The sequence below is a fragment of the Asterias amurensis genome, chromosome 17 (genome assembly GCF_032118995.1).
Source record: "Asterias amurensis chromosome 17, ASM3211899v1".
NCBI lineage: Eukaryota > Metazoa > Echinodermata > Asteroidea > Forcipulatida > Asteriidae > Asterias > Asterias amurensis.
In genome coordinates, this window is record NC_092664.1 from 9,128,183 (window position 1) to 9,150,776 (window position 22,594).

At 38.8% G+C, this 22,594-nt stretch overlaps 1 protein-coding gene across 2 annotated transcripts; it reads right to left on the reverse strand.

Moving 5' to 3' along the window:
* Window positions 1–1,044: 1,044 nt before the first annotated feature.
* LOC139949955 (solute carrier family 2, facilitated glucose transporter member 8-like) lies at window positions 1,045–22,362 on the reverse strand. 2 transcript variants are annotated; one of them, XM_071948545.1, is made up of 9 exons: window positions 22,276–22,362; window positions 14,630–14,783; window positions 12,979–13,185; window positions 12,076–12,175; window positions 11,475–11,689; window positions 10,215–10,473; window positions 6,461–6,783; window positions 4,517–4,715; window positions 1,045–1,471 (listed from the first exon to the last, which is right to left on the reverse strand). In XM_071948545.1, exons 1-8 carry the CDS (start codon window positions 22,341–22,343, stop codon window positions 4,521–4,523), a joined length of 1,521 nt encoding a protein of 506 aa, XP_071804646.1. In that variant the 5' UTR covers window positions 22,344–22,362; the 3' UTR covers window positions 1,045–1,471; window positions 4,517–4,520. The 2 variants fall into 2 exon arrangements, with proteins under 2 accessions (XP_071804646.1, XP_071804647.1); XM_071948546.1 differs by lacking the exon at window positions 22,276–22,362 and adding an exon at window positions 21,680–22,161.
* Between the last annotated feature and the right edge of the window lie 232 nt (window positions 22,363–22,594).

Below are 22,594 nucleotides of genomic sequence, written 5' to 3' on the forward strand. Positions count from 1 at the left end.
GGTACCATTTGAAAAGATACTATTCTAAGGATTCTATCATAATACAAAATGGGTGAAGAAGGTCCGGTTTGGATCGAAAGCTAAGGCCACCTACCCTATTCATTATAACACAAAATGAGTGATGCACAAAACTGAATTTGGCGAAAGAGCCCCTCTTTAATCAGAATGGAATGGTGAACCCAATTATGTTCTATCAATCTCAGGCCTGTATGCTTCGTTTTGGAAAGGACAAGGGCACCAAGGCACTGTTTCCTTGGTTGAGGGCACCCTACGAGAAAATTGTAAATTTCTACTGGAGCATTTCAAGGGCACCAAGGCAATGACCAGGGGGCATTGAGCGATCTCCTTTGTTACCTCTGTGAAGTATCAGGCCTGCAATCTTGAAGCTTCTGATTCCCTATAAACCTACAATCAATCAAACTACATGAACTACAACATCACAACTACCTACATGTAGAACTATCTTTACTGTACAAATACAAAATCTAAACAATGAGTTAATTAAGTGACAATGACTGCATACATTGTACAATAGAACACATGCATAACATGGATTATGATGTTTTAACCTTACAATCATTACAGGGCAGAAAAATAGATTCATCTTCATTGGAAAATAAATTGACAAGATGCTCCGTTTATAACGAACACCAACCATTCTACTTGTGGGGGAAAAAATATATGGTCATGTTCAAAAGCCAGCATACATTGTTTGTTAAATTGTTTAAAGGAACACGTTGCCTTGAATCGGTCGAGTTGGTCTTTGAACAGCATTTGTAACCGTTTGTTATAAAATGCATATTGGTTAGAAAGATGATTCAAAAGTAGAATACAATGATCCACACACATTTGCCTCGAAATTGCAGGGTTTTCCTTTTACTTTGCGAACTAACACGGTCTGCCATTTATGGGAGTAAAAAATTTTACTCCCATAAATGGCGGACCGTGTTTGTCGACGAGGTAAAAGGAAAACCACGCAATTTCAAGTGATACTTGTGTGGATCATTATATTCTACTTTTAAAATATCTTTCTAGTCATATGGATTTTATAACAAACGGTTTCAAACGCTTTTCAAAGACCAACTCGACCGATCCAAGGCAATATGTTCCTTTCAGTTGTAAGAAAAAGGTATTCATCCATAAATCTGCCTGACTGGTACAGTAAAAGCATTTCACAGTGAACACTATTCCATGCTCAGAGTCGTCTTGGTGCAACACATTTTTACGATACTGTTTTCTTTAAAAAAAGACTTATACAATGTACATGTATGTATTTTCCGAATGAAATCCTCAACTAGGCAGAGAGGAGTTTAAACTTTCTCAAACTCAAAAGTTTGATGAACATAAAATTTTCTAAAATTTCTTCATAATTTCATTATGGGAGATTTGTAATACCTTTAATGTTAAACACTGCACTGAGTTGAAAAGCCACAGACATGACAGAGGAATTCAGTCATCCCAGCCCATTTCACTAAACAATCAAAAAGAAAAAAGAAAAGATTAACCCTGTTGTTGATGAATGATTGAAAGAGTTTTAAATGCACTGGATACTATTGCTAATTACTCAAAATAACTTTTTTGCATAAAAGCTTACTTGGTAACGAGCAATTGAGAGCGGTTGATAGTATAAAACACTGTGAGAAACTGCTCACACTGAAGTAGCATAGTTTTTGAGAAAGAGGTAATTTCTCTCTAAAATATATGAATTGAATTTGTGAGGTCCCAAATTCAAAGCATCTTAAAGCACATAATTTGTGCAAAAAGGTTTTTTAAAGCCATTGGACCCTTTCAGTAAACAGTGTTGTCCAAGGCCCACACTTTATGTACCACAACTTCTATATCAAATAAAAAACCTGTGAAAATTTAGGCTCAATCGGTCATCGGAGTCGGGAGAAAACAACGGAAAAACCCACCCTTGTTTCCACGCGTTTCGCTGTGTCATGACATGTTTTTAAAATAAATCTGTAATTCTCGTTAACGAGAGTTTATATTGTTTTGCTGTTTTCTCAAAAAGTAAAGCATTTCATGGAATAACATTTCAAGAGAAGTCTTTCACTATTGCCTTCTGTAAACCCTGTAAGTTATTTGTAAATTTGTGAACTTTTATTTTTTTTCTGAACCGAAAGGGTCCAATGGCTTTAAGTTTTTTTTTATTGAAATGAAGTCTTCCGAAAAGGAAGGTACTATATTTGTAATTATCAAAGTGTTCTCACTTGGTGTATCTCAACAAATGCATAAAATAGCCAGCCTATGAACATTTGAGATCAATTGGTCATCGGAGTTGGGAGAAAATGAACAGAAAAAAACACACCCTTGTTACACGAGTTTGTGTGCTTTCAGATAGGAATAAAAGACTTCTGGCTAGAAGTCTTTTATTATTTAAGTGAGAAGTTGCCCCATTTTTCAAAATCTATGCGAATTCAGAGGGAGCCGTTTCTCACAATGTTGTATACAATCAACAGCTCTCCAATGCTAGTTACCAAGTCATGTATTAATTTAATAGTTGTTTTGAGTAATTACAAAACGTGTATCTTCCCTTTAAAGGCAGTGGACACTATTGGTAATTACTCAAAATAATTATTAGCGTAAACTCTTTCTTGGTGACGAGTAATGGGGAGAGGTTGATGGTATAAAACATTGTGAGAAACGGCTCCCTCTGAAGTGCCATAGTTTTCGAGAAAGAAGTAATTTTCCACGAATTTGACTTCAAGACCTAACGTTCAGAAGTTGAGGTGTGAAATCAACTATCTAAACGCACACAACTTTGTGTGACGAGGGTATTTTTCTCTTTCATTATAATCTTGCAAGGTCGATGACCAATTTAGCTCAACTTTTCACAGGTTTGTTATTTTATGCATATATGTTGAGATACACCAACTGTGAAGGCTAGTCTTTGACAATTACCAAAAGTGTCCACTGCCTTTAAAGGATTCGGGTACTTTTTCAAAATGTCCACAGATTTACATTAAACTTCCAGGGTTTGAAGATAATGATAGTGGAAAGCTTCCCTTCGAATATTACTAACTAAGGTGGTGTAGTTTTTGAGAAATGAGTAAAACAAGTCACAAAATCATTTTGGTCTCATGAGACCAAAATGATTTTAGCATGTAAAATCCCCTTAACCAGTTATGATATTATACCAAAACCATAGCATAACTGTTTAATGCGTTTTTACATGCTAAAACTGAGACGAAAATTACTACTTTTACTCATTTCTCAAAAACTACAGCACCTCAGTAAGTAAAATTTCAAGGGAAGCTTTCTACTATCATAATCTTCAAACTGTGTAAGTTTAATCATGGAGGAATGGTTTAATGTAAATCTGTGGACGTTGTGTTTTTTGTTAGGAAAAAGTTCATACACCCTTTAAAGGAACACGTTGCCTTGGAACGGACGAGTTGGTCAAAACAAAAGCGTTTGTAACCGTTTTTTATATAATGCATATGGTTGGAAAATGTTTTAAAAGTAGAATACAATGATCTACACAAGTTTGCCTCGAAATTGCGTGGTTTTTCTTCTACTGTGCGAACTAACACGGTCAGCCATTTATGGGAGTCAAAATTTTGACCCCCATAAATGGCCGACGTGTTAGTCGTCGAGGTAAAAGGAAAACCACGCAATTTCGAGGCATGTTTGTGTGGATCATTGTATTCTACTTTTACAACATCTTTCTACCCATATGCATTTTATAAAAAACGGTTACAAACGCTTTTCAAAGACCAACTCGACCGATCCAAGGCAACGTGTTCCTCTAAGTACCCTGATGTGCATTCTTGAGCATTGTAAATGGTTTTTAGTTTGCGCATGGGAGAACCCTTTCTATACTGCCATCGTTATCTTTAATCCGTGTAAGTTTAATGTAAATCTGTGGATGTGTGTGTGTGTTTAGTGTCATGCAGAGTGTACAAAAACCCTTGAAGTGGATTCAAATCAAAGAGACATATTCCAGATAAAACAGTCCAAAGGTTGAGCCGCCATAACGAGACACTAGTTTTCTAATCTTCAGAGCCAGATGACAAAGATTAGCTCAAAGCATGTGTACAACATTGGTAATTATTGTGAAAGACCAGTATCCACATTTGAATGTGGCCAAACATTTACATGAGTTCTAATACGATAACGTGCAAGGCGGCCTTCTATGGCAAATCATCAACAAACTTTGTTCCGTATATATAAGATCACTTGTGGGTAAAGTGAGGGCGCTTTTTCCATTTCAAAATATCAAAGGCATACTATGTATGGATGTGAATATATCATGTTCTTTCAGCTTCATTTAACACTTTTGTCAACTTGACTTTCATCCCGTTGTATGGCAAAAAAACTTGCCTTTCTCAGAATGTAATTTTTTTAGTTATGCTGTTTTGCCACAGAAAGGGTCCGAAGGTGTATGATTGTGAGCTAAAGCATTCCTTTCAAGTAGTTCAGGCCATGACAAATTAAAAGATCAGTCAAAAAAAGACATCATCATAAATTGTTAACAGTGTAGGTTTTAGAACAAGAAAACTGAATAAAGTACCGATTTAACTGCCTTTGTCTGGGTTGTAATCATTTGGGTCAGTTTCCAGACGGACATGCCGACTGCCGCTCTGGAACTCAGCTTCGATCTCTTCCAGAGTCTTCCCCTTGGTCTCGGGGACAAAGAGCAGCACGAAGATGATGCTTAAGACACAGACACCAGAGTACAGCCAGAAGACTCCCTGATCTGTGAGTGCATGCTGAGAGGGCAAGATAACATGTAAATTTAAGAAATTAGCGTAATATCCTTCCGTCAATCATTTTGATCTTTTTTGTTTGTTTCACTCCTAGGCCTCGTTGATAGTAAATAATAATAATCAATATTTATATTGCGCAATATCCACCTAATAAGGTGATCCGTGAGTGCAGGATGAAAGGGCAATTACATACTGAACAAAGTAGCAGATTTAAGAAGTAGCGTCAGCAGCGTCATATATTTCCATCAATTATTTTAATTTTGTTTTGTTTGTTTTACTTCTAGGCCTCATTGTGTCTATCTTCGGACTCTATAATAATAAATAACGAATATATATTTTTATTACAATATCCACCTAATATGGTGATCTGTCAGTGCGTGCTGAAAGGGCAAAATTAAACAAAGATAAAGATTTAAGATGAATCCGTTAATCGTTTGTTTTCTTTTTTTACTCCTAGGCCTAACTGTGTCCTTCTATAATCTAAAGGACTCTATGTTGTCTTGTAGGTAATTAATGACTGCTTTTATATTGTATTCTTGTGTACTTTCTTGTTATAAATGTATCCAGCGGTGGATTTCACAAAGAGTAAAGACTAGTCTTATCTAGAGTTAGGACGAGTTACTCGTTTTTACTTAGGACTAGTCTAAAGTTTTTAAGGACGAGTCCTAACTCTTTGTAAAATCGATGCCAGGGCCCACAGGGAGACGGTTAATTAACAACTGATTGGGCTAGCGTTTCATGTGAACAAGAAAGAAACAAAGAAGACACAATAAACATTAGACGTATGGCTTGACATCCCATCTGAAGGACGCTGCAAAAAGTGTCTTGCTTAAGGACACAAGTATCATGACCGGGACTCGAACCCACACTCTGCCGAACACAAACCCTAGAGCTTGAGTCCTGTCATTTAATCAGCTCAGCCATGATACACCCATGGCTGATCATGAGCACCGCACGTACCTAGCTGTTTGTTTGCCATTGTTTCATCATCATTTGATCTCTATAAAGATGGCAGTGTGATTGCATCAATGCATAAAAATAAGGCCTATGCACAGTTTCAAAAATAGGGCAATTCAATTGGCCCAGGATACTCCTGTGCTAGTTAAGTTTAGTTTATCACCTTTAATGCCGAACATTAAAATTTGATTCCACATACATTGGTGTACATCAAAGAACATCATCATGGTATAAAAGCGAAACCCTGAACAGGCACCCCGGCCCACTAAATGGGGACCCTCGATCACACAATAGAATAAAACAAAGAGACAGAGACAACATCAAAAATACAAACACAGCTGTAGAAAATAATGAAGTTTATGTACAGTGAAAAAGGTGAAAAAAGATCACAACCAAAAAACATACATTGTGTAAACAATATTTATAATGTAAATTTGCTAGACAAATTAAAAACGATAAATAAATAGTTACTTTTTAATAGATTTTAAATTGTTGCAGTACCTGCCGCGCTGCTAAAAAAATAGCTGCCGGGCAATCTCGGTGGTCTAGTTAGTAAGGCACTGCTCTAAAATTGCAAAGGTCACGGGTTCGAATCCCACCTGAGTAATATGCCTGTGATTTGCTTTCAAAGAACTCAGGAAATTACTGAACCACAGTATACTCAGTACTTTCCCGAGTTCTGTGAAAACAAATTACAGCAAGTTACTGGGGTGGGATTGATGTAAATAATTATAAATAGTAACTGTTGGGTTTTTGGCTTTTATTGAAAGGTAACACAGTCACACTCTTACCTCCATCGACTTAAACGACACTGTGACGATAAAAGCGAACACCCAGTTGGTTGCCGTAGCGATGGCGCTGGCCGCGCCTCTAGCCTTCGACGGGAATATCTCCGACATTAGGAGCCAAGGGATCGGGCCCCAGCCGATGGAGAACCCGATGATGTATACGACGAGGCTGATCAGGGAGAGCCAGCTGAGGTTGGGCTCGTTGCTGCCGCCGTCTAGCATCCCGTCGATGAAGTCACCAGTGAGATTCGTCCCGTTGTTATGGTTTCCTTGTTTGAGCTGGAAGTACAGTCCGAATGTTGCGGAACTTATCGCCATGCTGACTCCTGTGAAGATAAGGCAGATGAAAAAGTTTGATTTTACACTTTGTCCAGGCAGAGGTTTGATTTAATTTTTGTTACATACACTGGCCAGACAAGTCAACCAAAATGTTTGCCCAACCACAAGTTTTTTCACTAGCCAAAATGTAAAAGTGCACACAATTTTTGAAGCGTTCAGTAACAAAAAACACCCTTAAACACACAAATAGCAAAAATGAGTTTTGCAAACTTGCCACTCTGGGCAATCTTAACCCTTAAAGGCACTGTACACATTTGGTACGTAATTGTCAAAGACCAGTGTTCTCACTTGGTGTATCCCATCATAGGTATAAAATAACAAACCTGTGAAAATTTGGGTTCAATTGGTTATCGAAGTTGCGAGAAAATTATGAAAGAAAAAACACCCTTGTTGGACAAATTTGTGTGCTTTTAGATAGGAATTAAAGACTTCTAGCTAGAAGTCTTTTATTATTTTAGTGAGAAATTACCTCTTTCTCAAAAACTACGTTACTTCAGAGGGAGTCGTTTCCCACAATGTTTCATATTATCAACAGCTCTCCAATGCTCGTTACCAAGTCAGTTTTTAAGTTAATTTTGCTTTGAGTAATTACCAAACGTTTACCTTCCGTTGAATTTCTGCCCTTTGGTTTGGAAAAAATTATGCCGCCACAGCGATGTGTTAACGAGTTTGAGATTAAAATTTAGCATGAAATATAATCGGAAGGAAATTGAGATTAGATTTCAAAACCCATATTCCAATTCCGGAAATTTGAGATGTGTATTTCCTCATTCGCCAATATTGTTGTCGACATGTAGAACGAGGAGGAGAGAGCCAGACTAATTCGTGCATTGCATGTTTTAAATGTTTGACTCGCCCGGAGGGACTTTAACAGAAGGGTCTTGACTCGTCTGTCGCTGTTTTCACTCACCTTTGACAATCGCTTATTTTCAACCCTCCCGGTGATAAGAGTGAATGAATCCATAGAACCGTGGTGGAGGCTGTCAAAACCCTGCACCATCAGACACACATCATATCTTTGTTCAGCCATCAATTTCACCAAACTCTTCCTAACTTAGGATTAATCTTAAGACTTATCCAAATACGTAGGACGCATTGAACCCATCCTAACATCCTATCCGTGCAGCCAAGCAAGTGAAACGTCGTCGTGAGCGAAAGTGGATAAAATCTGGCCTTGCTGTGCATCATGAGTTGTATAAAGAACAGTGTATTATATACAGAGACCTTGTAAACAATAGTAAATCTAATTATCATCGCCATCAAATATCCGAGTGCAACCAACGAAGTCTGTTCCGTGTTATTGACAAGCTTTCTTCTCCGAAGTGTTTGAAAAAGCTTCCAAGCTTTGATAATCCTGTTGATCTTGCCAACAATTTCGCTAGTTTCTTCGAAGACAAAATTAAGAAACTGTATGGCAGATTTGATAATAATCATCCTCCACCCATCTCCGTTGACATTCATGATCATTGTACTTCGTCATTCGCCACTTTTCGTGTAGTCACTTCTGATGAAGTGATGAAGATGATCAAATCATGTTCGGTTACCTCCTGCAAGCTGGACCCTCTGCCATTATCTGTTTTTAAGGAGTGTTATTCTGAATTGCTGCCAGTCTTCACAGAGATTATTAATAGATCTTTGTCTTTTGGTCATTTCCCTGATCATCTTAAGGAGGCTTGCATCCTGCCACTTCTGAAAAAGCAACATTTGGACCCAGAGTGTTTGTCAAACTATCGTCCTATCTCTAACTTGAGATTCATCTCCAAATTGATTGAGCGTGCTGTTGTTAGTCAACTTCATGACTATCTCCATGAAAATAACCTCCATGCTAAAATGCAGTCTGCTTATCGTCCTTTCCACAGTACTGAGACTGCTCTTGTTTGTGTGCAGGACGAAATCTTACGTGACTGGACAACCATAAGGAAGCAATCCTCGTGCTGTTAGATTTTTCAGCTGCATTTGACACTATCAACCATGAGCATCTCATCCAACGTTTATCTTCACGCTATGGAATTACTGGAACTGCCCTTAACTGGTTCTCTTCTTATCTGAACAACAGAACCCAGCATGTTCTCATCAACAATGTTAAATCAGATCGCCATCATCTCTGGTGTGGTGTTTCACAAGGTTCTGTAGCTGGGCCACTTGAATTTATATTGTTCAGTGCACCCTTGCAAGACCTCATTGCTGCCCATGGTATTTCTAGTGTTGCTTACGCTGACGACACCCAGCTTTACATTACATTTGATCCAGCTGATCGCGCTTCTGCCATTGCAAAAGTTGAAGTGTGCATTCAAGATGTCAATTCTTGGGCGTTGTCAAATAAACTTGCTTTGAATGACTCAAAAACTGAGGTTTTATTTTTGAGATCTCGTTTCGCAAAAAAAGATTTCTCCGCCAACAGTACAAATTGCCCAGTCTGTCATTGAACCATCTGAATTTGCCCGTAACCTCGGTGTTATTATGGATTCATCATTGTGCATGAGTAGACATGTTGACAATGTTTGCAAAGGAGCTCTCATGGCTATTAGGAAAATATCACAAATTCGCCACTACCTGGATGAAGCAACTAATCTTCGTCTTGTTCATGCCTTCGTCATTCCTGCAATTCACTTCTGTATGGACTCCCCGATAAAGATCTTGCTAAAATTCAACGTGTACAGAACACTGCTGCTCGCCTCGTTTCTTGTCTGCCTCGTTCTCACCATATTACACCTGTACTAATGCAATTGCACTAATGCAATTGCATTGGCTCCCAGTTAAGTTTCGAACAGTTTACAAAATTCTTCTGTTAACTTTCAAGGCTCAAACATGTCAATCTCCTGCTTATTTATCTGAACTTGTTCATTATTATTCCCCTACTCGGACTTTACGACAGTCATTGCTTTCTGCTACTAGAGCTTCTTCCATTTTTTATGGCCACAGATCTTTTTCTTACGCCGCACCGTTTCTTTGGAATAGTCTTCCTGTGCATATTCGCCAAGCTAATACTTTACAATGTTTTAACTCCTTGTTGAAAACTCATTTGTTTAAAGCTTCTTTTTTGAAATTTGCCTATTTGTATCTTGTATCTTTCTCTCATTGTTTATTTTATTGTTTCTTTAATGCGCTTAGAGGCTTTTGCATTAGGCGCTTACAAATGTCTTATTATTATTATTATTATTATTAACTCGAGTTAGGATTAATCCTAGTGTTTTGTGAAATCGGCTGCAGGGGTGCCAGTCAGATGCTATTCAATACCATGTCTAACCAGAAGTTGTTGATTACGCTCCAGTCAATTTTAATTTATTACACACCTAAGTATTTAAAATTTAAGCAGTCAGTGTCTCTTGTGGTCTTTTACTTTTAACACATAAATCATAGTGAGCGCTTTAACATTCATAAGAGCTACAATTTTTTTTTTAATGAAATGAACCCCTACCTGCAACAGTCAGCAGAATTCTGCGTCCAGCCACGTCCATGAGCACCACGCTCAGGAAGGTGGCTCCCACCTGCACAGCAGCCAAGATGACGGTGGCCACGTCGGCCGAGATCCCCGTCACTGCCGCAGCCATGATGTCCTTGGCGTTGAACATGACGGCGTTGATGCCGCTGCACTGCTGAAAGATCATCAGCGCGATCGAGATCAGTAGGGGCTTAAAGAGCGACGGGTTGGTGAACTCCTTCATGGAAAATTTCTCCTGGAATTGAAAAAAAAAGAAAGAGAAAAAAAAAAGAAGATTACTATTACTGATGGTGTACAGGGCCCAATTTCATAGAGCTGCTAAGCACAAAAATTTGCTAAGCATGAAATTTCTTCCCTGATAACAGGATTACCAGCCAAATTTCCATTTATTACATAGTGCTTGTTACTGTTATTCAGCTTTTGTTTGCTTATCCTGAAAATCACATGGAAATTTGGTTGGTAAACCTGTTTTTATCAAGGAAGAAATTTCATGCTAAGCAAATGTTTGTGCTTAGCAGCTCTATGAAATTGGGCCCTGGTGTATCTGTTCAGCAGATTGGTGTTGGTGACACTTGTTTCCTTAAGCAAGAAACTTAACCATTATTGATGCATCCTTCGGATGCGTGTTAAAGCAACCAGTGCACTCAACGAAAAGACAAGGGGTTTGGCAAGTATTCCTGGCTGGATTGGCAGCATATTGCGCAACAGCAGCAGGTTTACCATTCCTTAGTTATAGATGTTTAAAAGGAGTTGGGGTGGATTTCACAAAGGTAGTCCCAACTTAGGACTAGTCCTAGGCAATGCTAAGAGATAGGACTGGTCCTAAGTTAGGACCAGTAACTCATCCTAACTCATCCTAACTTAGGACCAGTCCTATCTCTTCGCATTGCCTAGGACTAGTCCTAAAGTTAGGACTACCTTTGTGAAATCCACCCTTGGTCTCATAGCTCCACAGTGTACCTTGCAGGCAAATACTGAATGTTGATGTCAGCTGAACTGAAAAACGGTTCTTTAATTTTTGTTGAAGAATGTGAACTGCTTAGTTATTATTTGTGAACTGAAAACCTAGTTATAGGGCGTCCCAATTCAGAAAATTGATCTAGGGTATCTTCTTCAACTTCAAAAGGTTTTGGGTTCAAATTCCACCGACGTCTTGACTTTTTCCAAAGAACTCTGGAAAGTAATGAGTATACAGTGCTTACACACATTGATATAAAACCATCAATTGCCACTTACATTTGAGTTGTCCAAGGCGTCTTCCACTTCACGGCATTCTGCGTCGATGTCAGCTGAGGGTCCTCTCAGCCATCGCAGTATCTCCATGGCTTTCTCTCTCTGATGCAGGATGAGATAGAAGCGAGGAGATTCGGGCATCGGCAGCATCAGGACCACCAGTAGAGCCGCAAGGCAGCCCCCAGTAATGGCCAGCCACACGTGGTTAAATGCTATCCCTGTAAAGACGAACATGTCAATTTGTGGTGATTTTCTCAAGTGGTCTGGTATTTGTCGAAGTTGTATGCTATTACCTAGCATGCCTAGTATATACTGCAGAAATAGATCCTTGGTATTTGATTGGTAGAACACCCGTCAAGTGTGACACTTTATTGGTATTTCTGGCATGTCTAGTATATTTATCGTTGTCAACAAATTAAACAGACTCATGAAGCCTATAGGCAAAAATCACTTCAATGTCCAAAGTTAAAAGAACTTTAGATTCCAAAACACAACAAACATACGTGCACCTGACCCCCCTAAGCCACCACACACTATTCTATGCCCCCGAGTCATCGTACCAAAGTACTGCATCCGGTTTTAAGTAAAACGTACTCGTACTCACCGAGAGCGTAGACAATCAGTATCCCTGCAGTGATGATGAGCTGAAAGCTGGCACCAAGTAAACCACGAAGTTGAGGACTTGACATCTCCGCAATGTAAACCTTTATTTAGAGGGAAGGTTATGGCTTGGTTATCACTGTTAAAACTAATGGCAATAACAACTTAGGTTTAAAAAAATAAATAAAATAAATCCGGTTTCCAGTTTTCAAGGGCCCGATTTCACAGAGCAATAAAGTTAATCGTAAGACAAATGCTTTCTCCAGAAGACGATCAGAGCACACTGATCGAATCGTCGAGTTGAACCCAACGGTTCTTTTCAGAACCACCCGCAACTCATTAGAGATAGTCATTACATGGTGTTACCGCAAACCTTCTATATCATATTTCCACCATGCAAAGTTTCAAATCCTATGTAAGACAAATTGTTAGTGATTTGTATTGGGACACAACACTTTGCCTGGCAACTACAATATTGAGTTGCAATTATTAAAAGGGAAGGTACACGTTTGGTAATTACTCGAAACAAATATAACTTAAAAACTGACTTTGTAACTAGCATTGGAGAGCTGTTGATAGTATAAAACATTGTGAGAAACAACTCCCTCTGAAGTAACATAGTTTTTGAGAAAGAGGTAATTCTCACTACAATAATAAAAGACTTCTAGCTAGAAGTCTTTTATTCCTATCTGAGAGCGCACAAATTCGTCCAACAAGGGTGTTTTTTCTTTCATTATTTTCTCGCAACTTCGATGACCGATTGAGCACAAATTTTCAAAGGGTTGTTATTTTATGCTTATAAATGATGGGATAAACCAAGTGAGAAGACAATTCCCAAACGTGTACCTTCCCTTTAAGACGCATCTTAGCTTTTTGTGAAAAACGGCCCCGGGGCTTCTGTACTTACCGGAGTGATCAACGATGCCATACCAGCTCCGATACCAGTCAGAATGCGTCCGATGTACAGCGGAGCAACCGTCTTGCAAGCCGCTAGCAACACCCAGCCAGCAACAAACGGCAAAGACACCATCATCAAAGTGATCTTGCGTCCCATCTTGCCAAGGAGGTACCCGGCAATTGGTCCACCCATGATGGCCCCGATGTTCAAAAGAGACTGAAAAGTACATGTCAAAATATTAGAGAGGTTTCGGAAGCGTGCGGATACAGATACATTACAGATACACTGTCACTTGAGTGCGCTCACATTCATCTTGAGTGTTTTCCCGACAAGCCTGACCTATAGATACCCGTGTTTTATACTCTGCATTTTCTCATCATTCTGCTCACAAATGACTCACAATCTTCTATCTACAATGTACATCAAACACGATACCAGTGAGAGCAATTCTGTTTTTTTTTTTTTTTTTTGATCTGGGACATAAAGACAGCTAAAAGGCTGCAAAACAGTATGGTTTCTCTACGACGTGTATGAGCTCACTGTATCCATAGCTAATAATGTGTGCAACATACGAAAGTCGCTGATACGCGTCACGGGAACACATCAAGTATTGACGTATCGGTATTGTGTATCCGTACACTTGCGAAACCTCTCCACTGTCAGAATAAAAATTGTCAAGGTTTTATCAGGCAGGGTCACGAACCAGCTACATGTATTATTTGGTTTACCCATTACAAGATACAAGTTTGTACAGTATGACCAGGGGTGGATTTCACAAAGAGTTAATACTAGTCTTATATATTAGGATTCATGAGTTACTCATCCTAACTTAGGACTAGCCATACGGGTTTAACATCTCCTAGGACTAGTCCTAAGCTAGGACCAGTCCTAACTCTTTCCTGAAATTGACCCCAGGGCCCATTTTCATAGAGGGCTGTTTAAGGGTAAGCAATTTTCGTGCTAAGTTCAGCAAACAGAATTGCACTTCCATGACTTTGATTCCCTTTAATTCAAAACCACAGTGAATGATATTGAATGGTTATCCAGAAGGAAAATTAAGGCCGATTAAATATGTAGGACTTGAACTACCCTCTAGAGCATGTTGAAGGGGCGCATCAATTTTCCTCTGGTAAGAGGAACTTCTTTTGGGAAAATGTTAGTTTTGAAACCTTGGAGAGGGCACCACAGCAATAGACCGTATGGAATATGATGTCACCATTCAAATACCTGCCCTACAACATGGTGTCTGTAAGTGTGTGCTAGAAGTGTACAGGGGTATGCGTGTGCTGTAGAAATCAAACCAGGAACGTTGTCTGCTACGTATTTCATTGATGTCATGCGTTTAGACGCGGCACACGTCCTGCCCTACAAGATGGCCACTTTCGTAGCAACAAAGGGGTTATTCACCATTCAAATACCTGCCCTACAACAAGGCGTCTGCAAGTGTGCGCGCATGTGCTGTGGAAATCAAACCAAGCGCTGTGTGCTGCGTGCTTCATTATACATGCGTTTAGACGTGCATACAGACTGCCCTACAAGATGGCCACTTTCATACAATTTAGCAACAAAGGGGTTATTCCCTTCGGTCTATTGCTATGGGTGCTGTGGGTTTTTTCCCGGTCCAAATATCTACTTTACAAAAAAAGTCAAACTGTCTTACCGAGAACCAAGATGCTTCACTTTCACTCAGTATACCACTCTTTGTTAAGTCCACATCAGCAGGAGATGAATAGCCCAGAGCAAAGCCCATACTCAGGGCAGCCAGGAGAGCAACTCCACAACACAAGAACAACGTGCCATTGCTGTTCTTTGAACTAAGGTACAGAAAGAAAAAGAAACAGGGGGACTTTCGTAAATCAGGGAGTTGCAATTTCTGAGTGATGTAGAATAGTAATTTTAAAACCTGAGTGCCGGCCTTGAACTTTGCTTTTGAAGGGGTACATCAATTTTCCTCCCATAAGGAGGGGACACATGAGGAAAATTATAGTTTGTATGGGGACTTTGCAAAGGGCACCACAGCAAAAGCACAGGGCACCATGGCAATTGTTGTGGGTGCCTATGGTTATTGCGAGGCATGAGTGTGACTTGAAACTTCACAAGGTGGGAAAACAGTTCAAACTCCTGGGTTTGCAGTGACACCATGCCTACGATAGAAATTTCCAATAACCTTTGGATTTGGAGTCATAACATTTGAATACATACAATATCATTTCTAAACACAAGAGCTTACTTTTATATGAACATTTTCCTGAGAACATCAGTTTGAAATACTGCATCGAGTAATTAGATTCTAAGTACCCAGTGTTGAGTACGAGTCTGAGTCCTAAGTGTTGTAAATGATTACTATTCTGAGTCCGACGAAAGTTTTCACTACAAGTCCGAGTTCTAAGTGTTTCGACCAAGTTTCAGTCCTCAGTGTTGAGAAACAGTCAACGTTGGCAAAAATTGATTTAAAGACAGTGGACACTATTGGTAATTGTCAAAGACTAGCCTTCACAGTTGGTGTATCTCAACATAAGCATTTATAAAATAACAAACATGTGAACATCTGAGCTCAATCGGTCGTCGAAGTTGCGAGATAATAATGAAAAGAAAAAGAATCCTTGTCACACGATGTTGTGTGCATTTTGATGGTTAATTTCGAGACCTCAAGTTCTAAACTTGAGGTCTCTAAATCAAATTCATGGAAAATTACTTTTTTCTTGAAAAATATGGCACTTGAGAGGGAGCCGTTTCTCACACTGTGTTATACCATCAACCTCTCCCCATTACTCGTCACAAAGAAAGGTTTTATGCTAATAACTATTTTTAGTAAATTCCAATAGTGTCCACTGCCTTTAAAATCACTAAACACACTGACACGAGACTACAGACTCTGAGGCACTCAAGTTTTCCATTCATTTCTTTTTTCATTCAGAAGTCTACGGAACATCTACTCCACGGTAGTAGCAAAAAGAAAGACAGTTCTCTTAAAACAAACTCTACTTGGCAAGTCGATACACACATGGTGTTACCGCAAACAAAATATATTGATACCTCACCATGAAATGCCTCAAATCCTATATTTTTTATTCAAATCCTATATTTTTTAGGGACTAAGGACAACATGTACATGGTATTAGGTTTGCAATGATAACAAGAGCTAAAATTGACGGCTACACAAAGTACAAGGCAAAATACAGAAAAGTTAAGAGTAAGGAAGTTACATTTTGTATCCGTTTGCATTTCTCTGAAAAATTCTAAAATTATTCTGCAAGCTGAAGACAGTGTCGTTCAGCAACTATCCTTCCTAAGGTGAAATGCCATTACAATGTTTACACATGATTTACACAGCCATACATGCCAGAGGTTACATTACAAAAGCTTGGCCTTCCTGCAACTGCAAGCCAGGATTCAAAACCACTAAAAGGCTGTCGGAATATCTCCAGATAAATTGACTGTGGACTTAACATGTCTACTGGCATGTTAAAGGCAGTGGACACTATTGGTAATTGTCAAAGACTAGCCTTCATTTCACAGTTGGTGTATCTAAACAATGCATAAAATAACAAACATGTGAAAATTTGAGCTCAATCAGTCATCGAAGTTAATAATGAAAGAAAAATAACCCTTGTCACACGAAGTTGTGTGCGTTTAGATGGTTGATTTCGAGACCTCGAGTTCTAAATCTGAGGTCTCAAAATCAAATTCGTGGAAAATTACTTCTTTCTCGAAAACTATGGCACTTCAGAGGGAGCCATTTCTCACAATGTTTTATACCATCAACCTCTCCCCATTACTCGTCACCAAGTAAGGTTTTATGCCAATAAATATTTTGAGTAATTACCAATAGTGTCCACTGCCTTTAAAGCTATCTGCTTGGTATTCAGAACCGTACGTTTGTTTCAATAAATTGACTCTGGACTTCACATGTTCAATGTATGTACAAAGGCATGAACAGAGCCTGGGCTTCTACCATGTTAAAGGCAGTGGACACTATTGGTAATTACTCAAAATAATTATCAGCATAAAACCTGACTTGGTAACGAGTATATAATGGGGAGCTGTTGATAGCATTAAAAACATTGTGAGAAACAGCTCCCTCTGAGGTGACATAGTTTTCAAGAAGTAATTTTCCACAAATTTGATTTTGAATTTGAGGTCTCAAAATCAACCATCTAAACAAACACAACTTCGTGTGACAAGGGTATTTTTTCCTTCATTATTATCTCGCAACTTCGACGACCGATTGAGCTCAAAATTTCACAGGCTTGTTATTTTATGCATAATATGTTGGGATACACCAAGTGAGAAGACTGGTCTTTGACAATTACCAATAGTGTCCAGTGTCTTTAAAGTCGAAGTAGATAAACATCTATTTGGTACATGTACACATTTAGAACCATTACATACAATGTATGATGTAGCAGGCCTGGATATACACGCAGGCCCTATTTCTTTTGTAAATGAGGAGCAAACATTTTTGTTAATTTTGTAACAGCTATTGTTTTACCTCTTTTAAATTATTGTTCTCCTGTTTGGCATATTTATCGTGTTAAACACCAGACTCGACTAGAAAAGGTGCAGAGGTATGCCACAAGGCTAACGCTTCATCAAAGGAGACAGGAACAACCCTACAATAGCAGGCTTATAGAAACAGGGCTTTCCACCCTAAGTAATAGAAGAGAATACCTGTTCTTTGCTTTTGTATGTAAACAATTGCTCACAATCATACAGGTGACTTGACATGATTTTAATGCAAAATAGAATATAATGATCCACACACTCATGCCTTGAAATTGCATAGTTTTCCTGTTACTTTGCGAACTTACACGGTTGGCCATTTTATGGAGTCGAAAACTTGACCTCCACAAAATGGCGTGCCGTGCTAGTTAAGTTCACGACATATAAGGAAAACCATGCAATTATGGGGCATATTTGTGTGGATCGTTATATATTCTACTTTTAAAACACCTTTCTACATGTTCTAACCATGCATTTTTTAACAAATGGTTTCAAACACTTTTCATGGACCAACATTCCAAGGCATTGTGTCCCTGTAAGCCCCCTTTCTTCATATCAAATGCTGCTAAAAATCAGACAGTGCAATCTCCGTGAAATTTCAGATTTTGTTTTTATTTCCAGTGAGCTGTAGGCCCCCTATAGAAATTCAAATTAACTGCCGAAGTGCAGGCATGACAAATGTGTGTGGTTCTTTTGTGTCAATGCAGTCTAGGCCTGCTTTAGTGTGAAATTTCAGAGGTTCTGCAAATGTCATGGTTCATTTCTGATTTTCAAATATTATGCCTAAGCCGCATCGCGCGCACTCAGTGCAACCAAAGAGTATTCCTGAGGTACATGTACACATACAATGTACCACTACATGTATGTTGCAAATGTATGTTCCAAAATTAAATGCAGGAAAAATCACCTTATCTTACATAACATGTGCAGGAGGATGCAGTTAGAAATAGGTGACAATTTTTCATCAAGGCCTTTTTATGTGTACTTCACCTGATATTCAATACAACCTAATCTGTCACAACTACTGCTTAAATTTAATGTGAAATTTGAAGACACTGGACACTAATTTGTAATTGTCAAAGACCAGTCTTCTCATTTGGTGTATCTCAACATTATATGCATAAAATAACAATCCTGCGAAAATTTGAGCTCAATTGGTCGTTAAAATCGCGAGATAATAATGAAAGAAAAAAACACCCTGACCAAGTCACTTGAAATTGTGTGCTTTCAGGCACTTGATTTCGTGACCGCAAAATCTAATTCTGAGGTCTTGAAATCAAATTCGTGGAAAATTACTCCCCTACTTCAGAGGGAGCCGATTCTCACAATGTTCTATACTATCAACAGCTCTCATTGCTCGTTACCAAGTAGGGTTTTGTGCTAACAATTATTTTGAGTAATTACCAAAAGTGTCGACAGCCTTCAAGCCATTGACCACTCTCGGTAAACAGTATTGTCCAAAGGTCCACACTTCGTGTATCACAACTTATAGTACAAAAACACAAACCTGTGAAAATTTACGCTCAATCGGTCATCGGAGTCAGGAGTAAATAACGGGAAAACCCACCCTTGTTTCCGCACGTTTCGCCGTGTCATGACATGTGTTTAAGTAAATCCGTAATTCTCGATGTCGAGAATTGATGATTGTTTTAATGTTTTCTCAAAAAGTATAACGCATTTCATGGAAAAATAATTCAAGAGAAGTCTTTTACCATTACCTTATGAAACCCTGTAAGTTATTTGTAAATCTGTGAACTTTTATTTTTTTTTCTGTTTCTCCGAAAGTGTATAATGGCTGAACCATACTATTTTAAGGACAACTAAAATATCATTTAGAGGTAACAAAGTAATAATTATTTTTTGGGGAATGAAATATAACTCTGAGAAAATGAAAGGTATTTAATAATAAACCGTTCTTTTTGAACGGTTTATTATTAAATACATTTCATTTTCTCAGAGTTATATTTCATTCATTTGAAAGGAACAACATTTTATTTCTAGAGAATTATAAAATAATATTTCCAGGGCACAAAACATTATTTTTGCTGTTTACAAACTCAACTTTTTATTGTTAAAGATGTTTTTTAAAATGTTTTGAAAAAGGCCTAATATTTCAAAAATCTTTACAAATAAAAACAAATTGTTAATCGATGTCTTTAGGGGCTTCGTATGACTGAACATTTTTGGCCAATAACAATGACCTTGATCAAGAAATTAAACCAATGCTAAATTGTTTACATTGCACTGCCAATGTCTAAATTATGCTGGTATAGTGCTGGCACTGTTGTACAGTACAACAAATAATATTGCTCGTACGTTGTTGTCACTATTTTCATTATCTGTTCTGTACCGCAGGGTTCTGCCCAGGATTTCTATAGTGGTGGAAAAATGTTTCCCTGGAAACCATTCCTTGATGGATCAGTTGAGCCTAAACAAACACGGTAGACCAATGTAATGGACTGAAATCAAAGAAGTGCTCAAAATTAATGCCTTCAGATACCATTTTTGCTGGTAAATACCCAATTTGAAATTTGGATGAAAACTTCTGAAAGAAATGCAAACTGGAATTTAATTTGTTTATTTAGGAAACACAGGAAATTCTTCCAGTGGTGGTTTGGGAATCCTGAGTGCCGCAGGTTTCCCCGGCACCTGAGTAAACTAAAACAATTTTTCGTGACGATGTTTTTTTTAATAATACTTTAAGGGAGGCCTTCTATAAATATCACTATCTTCAAACTGTGTAGCTGTAACTTTTTGGGGGTAAGATCAAAATGTAAAGTAAATCTATGGACATTGGACTGTGTTTTATGTGCAAAAACAGGTAGACGGAAAAGGAGACCCCAGTAGAGGACGTACGTCATGGACTCTGGTCGTTTGAATAAAACATTGTATGCATAATTCATGTTTGATGTCGGGTCAGATGTCAAATCGAAATCGAGGCAACCCTAACTAGGCCTGGGCGAATTATTCGAATATCCGGTTAATGGCGAATAGGTTTTCCTATCCGTAACCGCGAATGCCTTTTTTTTCTTAACCGGATATCCGCATAGGGCGCGAATAGCTATTTATAAACCGGATAGTTCTGTAATTACAACCAAGTAACCGGATATTCTTTAATATCCGAATATCCGCAGACGTCGGGCGACAACTGACATGAATGTTTTGTCTGAATCCTAATGAAACTTCTATTAAGACAGCATAAAACAGCATTAATTAAGTATTTTGCTATGCTCACCTCCGTGAAGAGTTAAAACAATGACATTTCTGACGTAGTTCAAAGATTACAAAAGTTTTCCTTCACGTAGAGCCATCCACGATCAAAAGAAAAAGCAAATCGCCATCTTTAAATTAGATCCGGTCATTTTTATGAATGAACCGAGTGACACTGTCTAAAACTAATATCAATCCGCCCAGAAGATCTCATTCACAAACGAACAGCGCCCTCTAGCAACAAAAAATGTTTTTGTTTTTTTTACAGCGCCCTCTAGCGGCGAAAAAAACTATTCGAATATCCGGTTAATGTCGGATAGTTGGCCAGCGGTATCCGAATAACAAAATTTCACTATTCACCCAGCACTAACCCTAACCCTAACCCTAACCCTAACCCTAACCCCCGACATCAAACATGAATTATGCATACAATGTTTTATTCACACGACCAAAGTCCATGACGTACGTCCTCTACTGGGTCTCCTTACGGCATGGATGGGTATGTACATGTAGCCCACCTTGTTGAGCTGTAAATGGCTCCGCTTTTAACATCGGTCTCATCCATAGAAATAGAACCAGGAGAACGCTGAGCTCGACCACCCTCTGTTTCGTCTGTGGACGCGGCGTATCAATACCGCGCAATACGCGCGTATGGCAAAATTATCATCGTGTGACACGCGCGTATGGCAAAATGGCAAGATGTTAGCGCACATAGATGATGATGTCATTGTATGGCAAAATTGTATGGCAAAATATTTTGCCATACACGAATTACGAAAATGGCGTACGCACGTCCATAAAAATGGTCTCACAACGAAACCGCACGCACAATGAGACACTCAGCGTTCTCTGGGTTCTATTTCTATGGTCTCATCACTGTCGCCACTCCAGTGATGAGACCGATGTAAAAAAAGAAAAGCGGAGCCATTAACAGCTTAACAAGCTGGGCTACATGTAGGTAGCATGGAATTTTCAGAATAGTAAACAACAAACTTACACAGTGTCCAATTGGGTGTAATGCATTGCGCCTGATAACAGTTTCAGTTTGCACTCTCAGTCTCACACAGTGGTGGATGTAGGATTAGTCAATAAGAAAGTCAGAAATATTTGTAGTGCAGTGCTATGCGAGTGCAATGATGCCAACCCCAATGTGTTCATAAACTTCCCCCGCAGTACGGAGAAAGCACTCGTCAATTCAGTGTTGTTGTCAGCTCATAAATGATGAAAGGACGGTCATAAATGGAGTGTAAACGACACTTGACATGAGTTGAATTATTACATTAATTGTAAATGCCGATTTGAGGAAGGAAATACAATCTAGTTGAACTTTCCTGCAACTGCTCTAACCTTTAATTTCCACTGTTGGTGGACTGTCAGCGTCACGTGAAACTGAAACTACAAAAACAAGCGCATGCTCTGCATGTTCGCTTTTTGGTGCACGGCTAGCAAGCGATGCATACGACATGCAGTCTAGTCCAGAGGGGACAAAAATGAAACCAAGAGTGAAAGATTGTATGACAAAAACCCGTGTTACTGGGAGTTTGTCAATAAATATTTGATCATTCACCTATTTAAGAGAACACAATTATTTACCTTCGTGCTCCACTGGCCACGAGTAAACCGCCTTTTTCTCCATCCAGCTGGACGCTTCCCTTCACCATTTTTACTGCATGCCCGATGAACACATAAATAAAAGTGGGTTATGTGTGTTTTGTATTAGGCCTAAATCTGTGTATATTGACGAAGTCGTCCGATTCGTGTCGACATGTCCAAAAACTCGGGTACTGGATCACAGGTTAACGCCCTCTGTCCGTCACACTCTGCATTGAACCCGTATATCGCAAGTTGCGAAAAATAATACGGTCGGCTGCTGGTTGTAAAAAAAAATAATAAAAAAATTCTGACGTTGACA

Bases quoted from the DNA above. Each gene is read 5' to 3' on its own strand.
- LOC139949955 (XM_071948545.1), bottom strand. From the start codon at position 22,343: ATGGTGAAGGGAAGCGTCCAGCTGGATGGAGAAAAAGGCGGTTTACTC. The intron at 13,186-14,629 runs GTAAGACAGTTT...TGTACTTTTCAG, and splicing joins GTGAAGCATCTTGGTTCTCG to TCTCTTTTGAACATCGGGGC. The intron at 11,690-12,075 runs GTGAGTACGAGT...TCGTCTTTACAG, and splicing joins ACTGATTGTCTACGCTCTCG to GGATAGCATTTAACCACGTG.